Source organism: Girardinichthys multiradiatus, chromosome 2 (genome assembly GCF_021462225.1).
Source record: "Girardinichthys multiradiatus isolate DD_20200921_A chromosome 2, DD_fGirMul_XY1, whole genome shotgun sequence".
Taxonomy (NCBI): domain Eukaryota; kingdom Metazoa; phylum Chordata; class Actinopteri; order Cyprinodontiformes; family Goodeidae; genus Girardinichthys; species Girardinichthys multiradiatus.
In genome coordinates this window covers 19,291,425-19,307,443 of record NC_061795.1, presented here as the reverse complement: position 1 = coordinate 19,307,443, position 16,019 = coordinate 19,291,425, and the positions used below count along the sequence as shown (strand labels likewise).

The following is a 16,019-nucleotide window of genomic DNA, read 5'->3' as shown; positions in this document are numbered from 1 at the left end:
TGGGATTTAGTAGAAGTGTATTAATAGCTCTTAAACTGTGCACCCATTTTATCACTTGAGACACAGCCATGCCTGTGGGATTTAAGCTGTACACTCAAAAACCCAACTCTCAAAAATCTTTGTCATTATCTTCTTATAGTTATGACCAGATACTGGTACACCAATAATAATAATAATAATAATAATAATAATATAACAAGACCTCAAGCTTATTTTGTTGTGATGAGTTTCATTATGTCATTATAATGAGATAACACAATTTGATTTAGTAAGTATCTTGTTATATTAAGATAAAATCCTAAGGTTATTAAACCTGGGAAACAGTTGTATTATTTTATTAGAAGTTTTATTATGTCATTGTATCGAGATATGAATGTTAGTATCTTGTCATATCGATATAAAAGTTTCATTGTTTTGTTATGTAAAGCTCATTTTGTTCAAGATAATGGTTACAATATCTCAATATCCTGAGATAATCTTAAGCTTGTAAGGTAAACTTAGTTGCATTGTCTCATTATCTTGATATAATGAAATCTCAAGCGTGGTTTTGACAGTTTAAATTGATCTTGTTCAATAACAGATTTTATATTACTTCTGCCCTAATATGTTTGATGAACTCATAACAATGCCAGATTTTGTTGACAGCTTTATTTTGCATTATTATTTGGTCAAGCCTATTTTGTTTAGCTGTTTAATTATTTAATTATGTTGAGATTTCAATCAAATTTCTTGATTTCAATCTTGAAACAATAACACCAATGGTCTGAACTTATTCAAATTGAAAACATTCATCATACCCAGCCTGCTACTGATAAAGCTGTAACATGTAATGATGGGGTAAGTGAAGATTTAAACTGTTCTTTGAAATAGTGAGAGTCAACACCTGATCTAGAAGAAAACAAATATAAAAAAACACAAGCGGTAGAGCCGTTCTTGGCTGGCAATTTTAATTAAGTATAATCAATCTGAGAATAGCTATAATTTTTCATAGCATTTTTTAAAATATGTTTAAAATTTGAAACACTGAACATGGAGAGAAATCTGGAAAGTCAAATGATTTTCCATATTTCAAAATGTTGGCATCAAGTACTATGCTTTCCATGTTTTTCAAAACCCTGATGTTTTCAGTAAACCACCTTGTTTTAAACTTGAATCTTTAGTTAACTGGACTTCCTGCTGCCATCCTTTCATACTGTCTCTATGACCATGAAATTGCAGAGCAAGTCACACTGAATTAGCTCCTCTTCAAAATTCCCCTTTCATCTTGAACTAATTTTCCTGCCTCAGATCTGTTTCAAGCCACCTTAAAGCCAAATTAGTACCATGCACAGAAAGGGTGGGAACGTGGTGTCAAGAACCCAGACAGAAAGAGGGCATCTGAAGGACATATTGTGAGGTACTGATCTAACGTCCCTCTTAAAAGAAGCAGAAAAAACATGTACACCTTGTGTTAACCCTTGTCCTTTAATCAAATGCATATCTGAACACAACGTGGCAGTTGGAGTTGACTGCATTTAGGAGAGGAATATAGCCTGAAGATATGTGTGTAGAGATTGTGTGAGTATGTAATTGCTTGCATGCAAATATGAGTAAGTGATGTTTATCCAGTTGGAAGTACTGGTGTGAGTGCTAACATATTGCCTGGCTAAGCACATGCACACATGCATCCTCCTGCCCACACGTTTGTATAGTGGAGGCCTGGTGATGTGGACACTGAAAGTTCAAGAATTAAAATTTTAGCAGAGGGAGTGTGTGAGAGAAAAAGCTCCGTGGCTGTATCTGAACAAGCCAGGGCTTTCAGACCGGCCCTTATCTACAATCTGGGACGAGGAGTGTGAGAGTTTAAATCAACAGTGATGTGTGGTCCCATTACCGCAGACCATATAAGGCAATCACACAATAATTACGCACCAATTATCCGCAGGGAGTTTAGGTCCAGGCGAACTTTGTGGAAGAGCGTGTACCCTGCTGCTGAATAGTCATTTCTACAGTCACAGTCCTGCCTGCGACTGCCATTGTACGGGCATTCGAAGGGGTTAATCAACCTGTTTGGGGAGGACAAAAGGTGTTAGGATTAATTTCAGACAACCACAGAAATCAAAACTCAAAGCTACATTACAAACCTGTGCCCATACACCTCGGAGTAGTTGTCTGTTTGGCCGCTGCGCAGGGTTACATACTCCTTGGGGAAATCCGTCTGCATCTCAGCACAGTAAATCTAACACCAAATAGATAATGAGGTGGGAGCCATGACATGTGCAGGAGGATTTCTGTCAACAAAGTCACACCTGTAGGGTCCGAAATTTGACTTTAAGATAGTATTCTCCATCCATCCTCACACTCTGGTTCAGCTGAACCTCTTGGCAGGAAGTGAACACCTGGCCTGAGAGAGAAATTATGAAAAAGAAGACTTCAGTACAATCTTGTGCAAATAATTTGACAAAAATGCCCAAAATATTACAAAAAGTAATCTGCAAAACGATCGGGACTTGGTTCTTTTCTCTTTGCTGCCTGTATTCCAAGAATGCTGTAGAGCCCGCATCATGCTGATTAGCTTATTAAAATTAAAACATGACCACATAACTGGCTGTCACCCGAGCACATCGTTTTAATTCTACCAGCGCTAGACTTGGCAGAGACCAGGTTGGAAATGACTGGCCCAGTGTGCCATTACTGAGACATGCGAAACATAGTTGAGCTAACCTACAAACTTTGACCCTGCACAATTAAAGCTGCCTCGGTTGGCGCTCAGAGTCTCTGCAAGACTGTTTGATAGAAAACTGCTGACTTGCTGTTTGTTGTTCCACTAAATTATCACTTCAAGAGGCATTAAGTGGGACTCGCCGTTCTGCCTAATGTGCTGAAGGAAAGCACAGTTGAATTTTTGTGAACACAATCAGATACAGTTTCGGTTGGTACACACAACACACTCAATTTAATCCCATCTCACTAAAAGTTCCACGTTGGCAGTGTGTGCAGGCATTAGAAAAACAGAACAAGATGGCTCATTCTCTAAGGTACATAATTACCAGCCAATACCAGAGCAATGGAGAAGAGAACCTAGACTTTTAACACAACCTTGGTTAGTGCAGTTTAGTTTACTTAGAATACATAATAAAAAGTTTATTAAACACAAATAAACTTATGCTTTTTATGCAAACTAAAAAAAATAGCCCTGAAAAGCTAGTTTATAGTGAGCTCAGCAGTGTCTCGCAAAAATATCCACACCACCTTAACCTTTTAACAGTTCGTGACGTTACAGCCACAAACTTCAATGTATTTTAAAAGGATTCTATCTGACAGACCAACTCAAAGTAGTGCACACTGAGGGTAGATAGATAGATAGATAGATAGATAGATAGATAGATAGATAGATAGATAGATAGATAGATAGATAGATAGATAGATAGATAGATAGATAGATAGATAGACAGACAGACAGACAGACAGACAGACAGATAGATAGATAGATAGATAGATAGATAGATAGATAGATAGATAGATAGATAGATAGATAGATAGATAGATAGATAGATAGATAGATAGATAGATAGATAGATAGATAGATAGATAGATAGATAGATAGATAGATAGATAGATAGATAGATAGACAGATAGATAGATAGATAGATAGATAGATAGATAGATAGATAGATAGATAGATAGATAGATAGATAGATAGATAGATAGATAGATAGATAGATAGATAGATAGATAGATAGATAGATAGATAGATAGATAGATAGATAGATAGATAGATGAAGCAACAGTGGTTAGCAAAACACAACAAAACCGAAAGTGCAACATTATTTCAGAAAATTAAAACAGGAAATAACAAAAATAAATGCTAAACAATTTCAAAACATGTTTCAAGGGAAATTACATTTATGATTGGTTCAATAACAGAAACCATTTCGCAGTTATGTTTCTGATTTTTTTCCTTGCATTATTCAAAACATTTTTCTGGTTTGATGTTGCTTTTCTTTTTTGTGAAATATTCCTATATTTTATCAGGACTTTTTTTGTAATTGTTTTATATTCTTGGCCCTGCGTAAATTTGCACCTTTGCCAGTTTGTATCCTCATTTCACTCGTCTTGCTTTTATTTCACACCCTTAAACAAACCAGTTTGCACCCATGTACTTAACAACCACCAAGTTTATTCCTCTTGGTACAATACATTTCTTTGCCTATGTTATTGTCTCATTCTAAATCTAACAAAGCTTTTACTGTTTTAGGTCTGTTAGGATTACCAAAATATGTTTCTATTTGATAAATATTAGAATAATGAGAGAGATGCTTTTATGCTTTTTAAAATATCCTAATATTCTACATTTCTTGACATGTTCGCTTTAAAAAATCTGTTAGCATTCATGACTATCCAGCTCGAACATCTGTGACTATAGTATCGTTCACATCAGCAATGCAGATGCAACACCTGTGACAGTACTTTCAGAAAGTGCACAAGCTTTTCTTGGCTATTATGGCCTCCTGTTCATTTCTTTATTCATTTTAAGTTTCTTTTACTCACATTTAAAATTTTAAATGATTCAACACCTAATTATTTAACCATTCTACTTAACTTTAAAACGCAGAGGGTATCGGGCTTTTGCTGTGGCATCCCCAGGTCTCTGGAACAAACTGCCCCATCATATTCATACTGCAGAGTTTGTACAGTATTTTAAATCCCTCCTGAAAACTCACTTTTCACATTTACATTCACTGGTGCACTTTACAAAATAGATGGCCTCATGAAGAAAGAATAATGTGAAAATATTGAAGCAACTATTCACCAGTTCTGCCAGGATAAATGGGCCACAAGGACAGCCAAGGATACCCAAAACCGTTGATCCAAGTCATACAATTTAAAAAGCCAGTCAGTCATTTTCTACCGCTTATTCCATAGTGGGTCGCGGGGAGCTGGTGCCTATCTCCAGCAGTCTACGGGCGAGAGGCAGGGTACACCCTGGACAGGTCGCCAGTCCATCGCAGGGCAACACACATACAACCATACACACACTCATTCATACACCTAAGGGCAATTTAGAGTTACCAATTAACCTAACAGGCATGTTTTTGGACTGTGGGAGGAAGCCGGAGTACCCGGTGAGAACCCATGCATGCACGGGGAGAACATGCAAACTCCATGCAGAAAGACCCCAGGCTGGGAATTGAACCCAGGACCTTCTTGCTGCAAGGCAACAGTGCTACCAACTGTGCCACCGTGCAGCCCAATTTAAAAAGCAATTCTACCAAATGCTAATAAAATGTATGCAAACTTCTGAATTTGGAAAAAGTAAAAGTATAAATCTAAAAAAATGTTGACATTAATCTGGTATTTAAGAAACATAAGTAATTTTCATAATCTTAACTGACCTAAAACAGGGAGCATTCAAGCCAGACAGTAAAAACAAAGGTTTTGTGTATTTTCATATTGTTTTTTTTTTTTAAAGATTTCTTTTTGAGGCACTAGTGGCCTTTTTTTTTCTTCAATATTTTTCGAAAGTAAGGACAGGAACGGTGTGGGGAGAGCGAGAGACATGCAGCACAGGACCCCAGGGTTTGAACTCGAACTGCGTTGAGGACTGAACTCTCCGTTTATGGGTTGTGGGCTCTATCCCTACGCCACACACTGCCCCCTTTTTGTTTTATACAGTTTATGTAAATATCTGATTTCAGATGTAGGTATTTTTGAAGTATTATAAAGATACATAATCAAGGAGACCTGTATTTTACAAATACATTCATTAAGTTGTGGATTATATATATTGCATCCATACTGTATATTTTCAGGAGATGTTATAGTACACCATGCTCATTTTTGTTTTGGTTCTGATCCCTATTTGGCCCAGCTGACTCTCACAAAAAATTATACATTATTATAAAACATATTATTATTATATAGTTATTTTGTAAAAACCAAGATAACTATGAGCATCTTCTTTGTGGCATGTATTTATGGAGGTACATACACACATTTCCCCACAATATTCTATCAGCAGATTGCAGATAATTACTTGAAATCCCTGTCTGTTAAAGCTGCATGTGACGCAAAGACCCATTTCTCTTCAAAATGGGCCAAACAAGAGAACATGCTATCTAAGTTAGATGGGTGTGAGAGGATCTTTATAAGTTCATGTTACTGTAATTTTCTATCTATTGATCTTTTTTTTTGTCTGATTGCTAATGACCCTCTACTGACTCCTGATCGATCGATCTATCTTCTTATCGGCTTTGTTCTGGAGTGCAGTGCTACAGCTGCTCTTATGGCCAGCCAGGAGGCTGTTAAGTGGGTGTGTACTGTTTGTCCATTATTGCTTTCAGTTTCTTAAGTGCGACCCACCCCAGAACTGTTTGTAAGCAAACCTTACAAGACATGGTTGTCCCCCTAAGGCAACAGGCCAGGCAAAGAGACCATTAATCAGAGAAGCAGCCAAGAAGCACATGGTAACTCTGGAGGAGCTGCAGAGATCCAACGCTCAGATATGATAAACTGTTGAGGGGACATCTATAAGTGCAGCACTCCACAAATCTGACTTTTATGGGAAAATAGCAAGAAGAAAGCCATTGTTGAAGGAAATAAAGAAGTATTCCTATTTGAAGTTTTCATTAAGCCATACAGAGGTCATAGCAAACATGTTGAAAAACATGCTTTGATCAGATGAGACCAAAATTGAACTCGTATTGCGAAACACTGTATGCAGCAGAAAAATAACACATCCCATGCGCCTGAACACACTATTTGCACATGATGGTGGCAACATCATGCTGTGGGAATGCGTTTCTTCATCAGGGACAAGCAAACTGGTAAAAGGTAATAGATAGATAGATGAAGTTAAATGCAGGACAATCTTGGAAGAAAACCTGTTGAAGGCTGCAAAAGCCTTTAGACTGGGGTGGCGGTTTACCTTCCAGCAGGACAAGAACCCTAAACATAGAGAAAAAGCTACAATGGAACTGTTTAAATCAAAGGAAATTTTTGTGTTATAAAAGTCTAGTCAAAGTCAAGAACTACATCCGGTTGAGAATCTATGGTAGGACTTGAAAACTGATGGCAAGAACTGCTCTCCATCCAACCTCACTGAATAAACTGGAAAAGGCATAACACAGAAGGTTGGTGTAAATGCTGTGAACATTTTTACAAAGTATTGACTCGGGGCAGAACATACTATTGGTTAAAAGTTTTAGAACGCCTTTCTCATTTATTAGTTTTCTTTATGTTTATGACTATTTATATTTTACGTCGATTCTCACGGAAGGCATCAGAACTGTGAATGAACATATACGGAATTATGTAGCAAACAAAGAATTTTAAGAGAGCAAAGCAGTAATCAAAGCAAAGGGTGGCTGTTCGGAAGAATCCAAAATATAAAAATGTTTAGCGTTATTTCACACTTTTTGTTTAGTACATAATTCCATGTGTGCTCATTCATAGTTTCTTTGCCTTTGGTGAGAATTTACAATTTAACTAGTAATGAAAATAAAGAGACATTAAGTAAGAAATTGTATCGAAAACCTGAAGTGTGAGTGCAAGTTACACTTCCTAGACTGGTATTAGACCATGAATCATTTTCCCTTTACTTTAAAACTATGCAGCACTTTGAGGTGGCCTATTACACAAAATTCCAATAAAATCAGGACATCGAAGTGTGTGGTTGAAACACGACAAAATGTGTAAATATCAATGCCATTTGAAAACTTATGCAAGGCAGTCTACATGTTGATGGCACAGAATGGAGAGACAAAGCTAGCGCAAGAATACCCAGTGCAAAGCTCTTTCCAGCAACTGGATTAAAAAAACTGGTCTATTAAAGAAAAGACACAAGAATTATATTCATCAGTATTCTATATACAATATTATCATGGCCAACCCGCAAAGCAACAGGCAACATCTCTTGGTGGGGAAAAAAAAACAAACACACTTGTGAAAAAAACGATTGGAAAGCAGAAAGCTACACCTCAATGTCCTAAACTCATTAATCAGCTTCACAGCCTCACTCCTTCAATCCCTTTTATCCAATTGGTTTTATATATATGTAAATAAAATCAGGAAGTGAGGGGTCAAACCCCAGGCAGTGAAAGTGAGAGGCTTACATTGTCTCTCCTGACACGCAGCTTGAGATTCAGGTCTTTCTGATGGACGGCAGTGTTTAGACAGTTGGCCTTTGGAGGTCACACACTCCACTAGGCGTTCCATCACTCCTGAACCACACGTCTGTGAGCACTGCGACACAAATTTTGTAATTCTCAAAGAGGGAAAAGAAAATGACACAATATTTTGAATAAATTCCAACAAGCAGGACAGATTGTTTTTGGCTCTTTAACAATTGTGTTTTGTGCTTTACCTTGGTCCAAGGGCCAACTTTCCAATAGGGGGTGTGAGGGCAATATCTGAGGAGACATGACTGGGTGGCAGGAGGGTGAGGCTCAGGGCAGTTTTTGCTGTCAGTGGAAGGTTGAGTATAGAAACGCTGAGAGAGCAAGGAGGGCATCAATGAGCAGGAGATGATACGCTGCTGGTAACCAACACCACAGCTGGCGGAGCACTAACAAACACACAAATAGTACACACAAACACAACAATGGAATTAGGCAAAGCCACATTTCATATGCCTTTTCTAAATCTGATGGGAGTTTGGATGAAATAAAATAAAATGTTTTAAGACCATTATCCCAATTATCTCACTGCTTCCTTTATTTTCTTTAGGTTCTTTCATGTACACATATGACTTTACAAATACCAAAGCTTCTTTAACATTTGCAAATTAATGAAACATATCAAAATCCAGCAAAATCCCTGTTGGTTAAACTTTGACAATAAGAGCTGAAACTGAGGCAGGCTTCTAGAGACCACCTTCAGTTTTCATTCCAACCTGTGACCATTCCCCTGTTATCCACATGTAGTGACAAGGCTCTTCTCTACAGTGCTGGAGAGATGAAGGTCTGGCTGATGGTTCACAGTAGTCATCATGGACAGGTGTAAGGCCCGGGCCCACACATCTCACCAGTCTGCTCTTCACCCCTTCCCCACATGTTGCATTACACTACAAGTCAAAAAGAACAAAAATGCACATTGTTACATTAATTAAAAATTTTTATCAAAATTTGGAGATTATTTATTATGGGATGGGATATATATATATCCCATCCCATAATAGGAGCCAGTTGAGGTGACTCGGGCATCTATAGCAGATGCTTCCTGGATGCCTTCCTCGGGAGGTGTTCCAGGCATGTCCCACCGGGAGGAGGCCCAGGGGACGGCCAAGGACACGCTGGAGGGACTATGTCTCTTGGCTGTCCTGGGAAGACCTTGGGCTCCCACCGGAGGAGCTGTAGGAGGTGTCTGGGGAGCGGGAAATCTGGGCGTCTCTACTGAGTATGCTGCCCCTCCGACCCAGTCCCGGATGAAGCGGAAGACGACGCGTACAAGTGTATATATATATACAGGTCCTTCTCAAAATATTAGCATATTGTGATAAAGTTCATTATTTTCCATAATGTCATGATGAAAATTTAACATTCATATAGTTTAGATTCATTGCACACTAACTGAAATATTTCAGGTCTTTTATTGTCTTAATACGGATGATTTTGGCATACAGCTCATAAAAACCCAAAATTCCTATCTCACAAAATTAGCATATTTCATCCGACCAATAAAAGAAAAGTGTTTTTAATACAAAAAACGTCAACCTTCAAATAATCATGTACAGTTATGCACTCAATACTTGGTCGGGAATCCTTTTGCAGAAATGACTGCTTCAATGCGGCGTGGCATGGAGGCAATCAGCCTGTGGCACTGCTGAGGTCTTATGGAGGCCCAGGATGCTTCAATAGCGGCCTTTAGCTCATCCAGAGTGTTGGGTCTTGAGTCTCTCAACGTTCTCTTCACAATATCCCACAGATTCTCTATGGGGTTCAGGTCAGGAGAGTTGGCAGGCCAATTGAGCACAGTGATACCATGGTCAGTAAACCATTTACCAGTGGTTTTGGCATTGTGAGCAGGTGCCAGGTCGTGCTGAAAAATGAAATCTTCATCTCCATAAAGCTTTTCAGCAGATGGAAGCATGAAGTGCTCCAAAATCTCCTGATAGCTAGCTGCATTGACCCTGCCCTTGATAAAACACAGTGGACCAACACCAGCAGCTGACACGGCACCCCAGACCATCACTGACTGTGGGTACTTGACACTGGACTTCTGGCATTTTGGCATTTCCTTCTCCCCAGTCTTCCTCAAGACTCTGGCACCTTGATTTCCAAATGACATGCAGAATTTGCTTTCATCTGAAAAAAGTACTTTGGACCACTGAGCAACAGTCCAGTGCTGCTTCTCTGTAGCCCAGGTCAGGCGCTTCTGCCGCTGTTTCTGGTTCAAAAGTGGCTTGACCTGGGGAATGCGGCACCTGTAGCCCATTTCCTGCACACGCCTGTGCACGGTGGCTCTGGATGTTTCTACTCCAGACTTAGTCCACTGCTTCCGCAGGTCCCCCAAGGTCTGGAATCGGCCCTTCTCCACAATCTTCCTCAGGGTCCGGTCACCTCTTCTCGTTGTGCAGCGTTTTCTGCCACACTTTTTCCTTCCCACAGACTTCCCACTGAGGTACCTTGATACAGCACTCTGGGAACAGCCTATTCGTTCAGAAATTTCTTTCTGTGTCTTACCCTCTTGCTTTAGGGTGTCAATAGTGGCCTTCTGGACAGCAGTCAGGTCGGCAGTCTTACCCATGATTGGGGTTTTGAGTGATGAACCAGGCTGGGAGTTTTAAAGGCCTCAGGAATCTTTTGCAGGTGTTTAGAGTTAACTTGTTGATTCAGATGATTAGGTTCATAGCTCGTTTAGAGACCCTTTTAATGATATGCTAATTTTGTGAGATAGGAATTTTGGGTTTTCATGAGCTGTATGCCAAAATCATCCGTATTAAGACAATAAAAGACCTGAAATATTTCAGTTAGTGTGCAATGAATCTAAAATATATGAATGTTAAATTTTCATCATGACATTATGGAAAATAATGAACTTTATCACAATATGCTAATATTTTGAGAAGGACCTGTATATATATATATATATATATATATATATATATACATATACATTTATATATATATATATATATATATATATATATATACCAGACTGTTATACAGTGCCTTGAAAAAGTGCTCAAACAAAGCAGAGCATAATCGAGAAGTGGAAGGAAAATTATAAATGGTTTTTTAACTTTTTTACAAATAAAAATCTGAAGAGTGGAGGAGCCCCCCTTTACTGTGATACCCCTAAATAAAATCCAGAGCACCAAACTCCCTTCAGATATCATTCAAGTAGTACATAGAGTTGACCTGTGTTTAATTTAATCTTGGTATAATAACAGCTCAGATGTTTGGAGGCCTTAGAGGTGCGTTAGAGAACATTAGTGAACAAACAGTATCATGAAGACCAAGGAACACAGCAGACAGATCTGGTCAGATGGCATCTGGTCAGACACTAACACTGCACATCACCCTGAACGCACCATACTCACTTGAAACTTGGGGAGAAGTTCCCCTTCCAGTGGACAATGACTCTACGTATACAATCAAAGCTATAATGAAATGGTTTAGGGCACACCTCTTTATTAGACATTTAATTCCAGTTTAGAATCTGTGGAAAGACTTGAAAATTGACGTTCACAGATGTTCACTATTCAATATGGCTGAGCTTTTGCAAAAGAATGGGCAAAAATATCTCTAGATTTACAAAGCTGGTAGAGATACATCCATCAGACTTGCAGCTGCAACTGCAACAAAAGGTACTACAAAGAATCAGGAAGGCCCTATACATATGTATGCTAAATGTTTCAGACATTTATTTGTAAAGAAAAAACTTTTTTCTACTAATTATGTATTACTTGGTGTTGGTCTATCAAATTAAATACATCAGAGTCTGTGATTGCAATGTGACCAAGGGTGGAAAAGTCCCAGGAGTATAAATTCTGTGGCAATATGCTGTATGTGATTCAGAATCCAAAGATCCCCTCCAATAAAGCCTGCTGCATTCTGATTCTGAATTTCAAAGCAAAATAGTGAGCAATCTGTTACAGAGGACTGAATGCTTTGTCTCTAAATGGAGCCTTTTTATATGCTTGCTCTTAAAGACAAAGCATGGGGGAATTAAGCTGAACCTAGAGTATAAATGGTCTCTTGCATGCCACAGAAAGGCGCATACAGCAGGACGAAATAAACAGTATTTATCTGTGGTTTTGAGGTTTGAATTTAAAAACTGGCAACTGCAACTTTAGGTTGCCAGCTACATTATACTGACAAAGTGCAAATAAATCTGTACATTCCTTTCATATTGGGAGACTGCAAAAAATAAAACCATAAATAAGATAAAAAAATAAACAAACTCTGCTTACTTGTTCCCACTCAGCCACTGCCCAGGAGTAATGTGTGCATTCTGCTGTGTGGCACACTTGGACTGAGGCAAGGCGTAAGAGAGGATTACATAGATCTTCTCTGACTTGTCCCGAACCTTTAAGCCTGCAGTAAACATCTCGTTCCTGAACTCCAGACCCACAGGTGACAGAGCACTAATAAAAAAAAACAGAACAGGAACAGGTTAGAGGAAAAAAATCTATACATTTGGCTAGAACTGGGAGACATTTACAATATATTCTATGTATTGTGCTTTGTTCCAAATGCAATTTCTGAAATGACAGTTGTGACTATGCAGCAACTATTGCCTGTCTGATTCTAATTCGCTGGAAGCTTTTATGTTGCCTTAAAATGTAGTATTCAATGAAGTTCCTGGTCATATTGTGCAGTATTATATTGAATGTAAAAAGTACTGCTTTCTTCAACAAAACATGGCATGTGGTAATGGACCTCTGTCCTAATTTATCTTCACTGCCCAGTGCTTGTCTTGTATCTGTGCTATATGCTAATACTATCAGCTGTTGTAATTTAGTTTTTTGTTTATGCAACTTTTTTATAGCTTGTTTTCTAGTTATTATACAATATGAAGTGCAATGCTATAAATATTGATTATTTAAAAAACATACCGGTCACTTTGTACCGTATTATTTTAAACCTGAAACAGTAGAGTGCAATAAGCATTTTCTCTATGTAAATATGGGACGTGTTTAAACCACTGCTCTTCCAGTCACTGATCACTGAACATTGGTCTAATGTTTTGGTGGTTGGCTCTTATGTGCACCATCATGCTGTGTCAACTGTTCATGTAGCTTGTGTGTGTTTGGCATAAAATTGTCTTATTTGGTCACGATTTAACATGTTTTCTGAATATTGGCCAGTGGGATTTGTATGTGTGTTAGATCATGAGTTATGGCATGTTTGTGTAGATTTATTGCCAGTTTCATGTAGGTTTTTAAAAAGTGCAAGCAAGCGGCAGCTATATTGTAAATTTAATTTTAGGCAATGTCACCCAGTTCTACATTTGGCTGTGCCTTGTAGCCCACAGCACTGCTGGTACACAAAAGTTCTCTGTTTCCAAATTCAAAAGTGTTGCAGAACTAATTGTGAAAAAGTGCTGCGGTTTAATTTTCAATTATGATACCATTAGCCTGAACTGTTAACATTCAATGTAAACTGCCTACGTAGGCCTAAAACAAGTGGCTATTTGTAAGAAATTAGATATTTTAATGCAATCTTGTTCAGAATTATCAATAATTCTTCAGTTTACCAGTTATGGAAGGATGAAGCCAGGGATGTATAGATGTTGCTGAAATGGGGTGGGTGCTCTGGTCTATTAATGGTCACCTAATTTAAACTTTGAAAATCATGTATTCTTTCCGTTTCACTTCACAATAATGCATTACTTTGTGTTGGTCCATCACATAAAATCCTATTAAAATACAGTGAAGAGGTTGCAAAGTGACAGAATGGAGTATGAGCCCTAATGCAAAGCATTGCGTTTATTGTTTATTTTGTACAGAAAATTATGCAGGAAAAATTCTGATCGACGTGTGTAACTCAATACAATATCAGGTTTTGCAGCAGCATTAGAATTAGGTTCTTTTGTATTTCGAAAGGTTCACTGAATTTGTTCAGTCTTCCTGCTGAATGTACTTATCTGCGATCACAGAAATGTCAATCTCCAACATCTCTTTGATGTTCTTTAAGAAGCATACCTTTACAATCTGAGGAAACATTCTGTGTGGCTTGAGTTGATCAAGCTGATTCCTTTGTAAGCTGTGCTCCTAACCTCAAATAACCATTCCAAAGCCTCATCAGATACGTACAGTCTCAAAATCTGCAAATAATACAGCTAGATCAAACTACCAGGAACTATTATTACTATTATTTGTGTTTTTTTCTGCAATTGTAAGTTATCATTGCAGAGTGCGTGGTGAGATATAAACGGCCATATTTTAGGGTTAGAAAAGAGAACAAAAAAGCAGCTAAGAAATCTGAGCTTAAAATCAAAAATGCCTACTGTAAAAAAACATATAAAGCGTGAAAACAAAACCTTCTGTTCAAAGGCCTCTAGTCCCTGCTGACAGCTGAAGATAGGGAAATCTATTACTGTGTTCCAGCAAACGATGTGTACTTTTTCTTTCAGAGGAGGAAAGCACGAAACTTCTAGATAAAAGAACAGATAAAAGAAGGAAGAAACAGAGTCATGATCTCCATTATACGTTGTGACTGAAATAACAAAGGAGCTGTAGAACTTTTCTTTCCCATTTAGTATATCTTGCCACATAGCAGGACAGCAGCCTATTAGTACAACATCATATATGTTAGGTTAATTATTATTCTATATTAACCCTTAGCTGGAGCATCCATGGTCTCTGATTTGGGTCTTGTGTGGTACTTAGGCTTGGCTAAACCTTGTATCTCAGTAGACGGTGCCTGCGATAATATTCATTTCCCTAAAACCTTTTCACATTTTGTTAACTTTAATGCATTATTTATTTTATGAGAAAAAGCACCAGAGGGTAGTGCATAGTTGTTGATTTTCTCTATCAATGTAATGTTTTTCCTTATGTACAGCGCCTTGAGTGCCTTGTTGCTGAAAAGCGCTATATAAATAAACTTGACGACTTGACTTGACTTGTGAAGTGGAAAGATGTGATACATAGTTATTATAAAGAAAGAAGTATGGCATGCATTACCATTCAGCTCCCTTAATTCTGACACCCGTAACTTAAATACAGCAAAACCAATTGCCTTCCAAAGTCCCCTCATTAGTAAACAGACTCCAACTGTGTGTAGTTCAAATCCAGCTGTTCTGTGAAGGCCTCGTTTGTTTGAAAAACATTAGAGAACAAACAACATCATAAAGACCAAGGAGCACAGCAGAGAAAGTTGTAGAAAAGTTTAAAGCGGGGTTAATCTGTGAAAGAAAGTCCCAAACTTTAAGCATTTCATGGAGTACTGTTCAATCAATCAATCGAAAACAGAAACAGTATGGCACACCTGTAAACTGACCGAGACATGGCTGTCCACCAAAACTGAAAGGAAAGATAAACAGCAATCAGAAAAGGGACCAAGAGGTTCATCTCTGGAGCAGCTGCAGAGAGCAATATCACAGGTTGGAGAATCTGTTGACAGGTAAACTTAGTTGTGCACTTCACCAATCTTGCCTTAATAGACGGGTGTCAACAAGAAGACTATCAGAATCAGAATGAACTTTAATGGCGAGGTTTGTGTGCACAAACAAGGAATTTGACTTGTCTTTTACACAAATAAGAAAATTTGCTTTATGCATTGCTGTTTTGAGATCACATCTTTTTTATTATATTATATTTTACACTTAGCATTTTACAAACAGTAAAATAAAACCAATACCAATTTAAATGTGTAGTCCAGATTTTTTAAACATTGTTCATAATATATGCTCTGTAAGAAGTGTGGTATGTAGCTACAGAATAATCCCCACTGGGCACTGTGGTTTCAGTTGTCATATGCATGAATATTAAGATATAAAACATGTCTTTTTGAGCTAGCTAAGGATTTCATGGTTGCTGTTGGTATACTGGGGGTGGCAAGCAGGGATGATTGCTTCCAGACACCAGCGAG

At 38.1% G+C, this 16,019-nt stretch overlaps 1 protein-coding gene across 1 annotated transcript in view; it reads right to left on the bottom strand.

Annotated features, from left to right (window-relative positions):
• The window catches only part of LOC124878850 (A disintegrin and metalloproteinase with thrombospondin motifs 20-like), a 142,756-nt gene that overhangs the window by 5,551 nt on the left and 121,186 nt on the right, over positions 1 to 16,019 (bottom strand). Inside the window, exons 30-36 of the mRNA XM_047382995.1 lie at positions 12,395 to 12,568; positions 8,873 to 9,043; positions 8,345 to 8,545; positions 8,094 to 8,223; positions 2,289 to 2,383; positions 2,124 to 2,218; positions 1,912 to 2,045 (exon numbers count right to left, since the gene is read on the bottom strand). Coding sequence (XP_047238951.1) covers positions 1,912 to 2,045; positions 2,124 to 2,218; positions 2,289 to 2,383; positions 8,094 to 8,223; positions 8,345 to 8,545; positions 8,873 to 9,043; positions 12,395 to 12,568 — 1,000 coding nt within the window. The remainder of the gene's footprint in view (positions 1 to 1,911; positions 2,046 to 2,123; positions 2,219 to 2,288; positions 2,384 to 8,093; positions 8,224 to 8,344; positions 8,546 to 8,872; positions 9,044 to 12,394; positions 12,569 to 16,019) is intronic.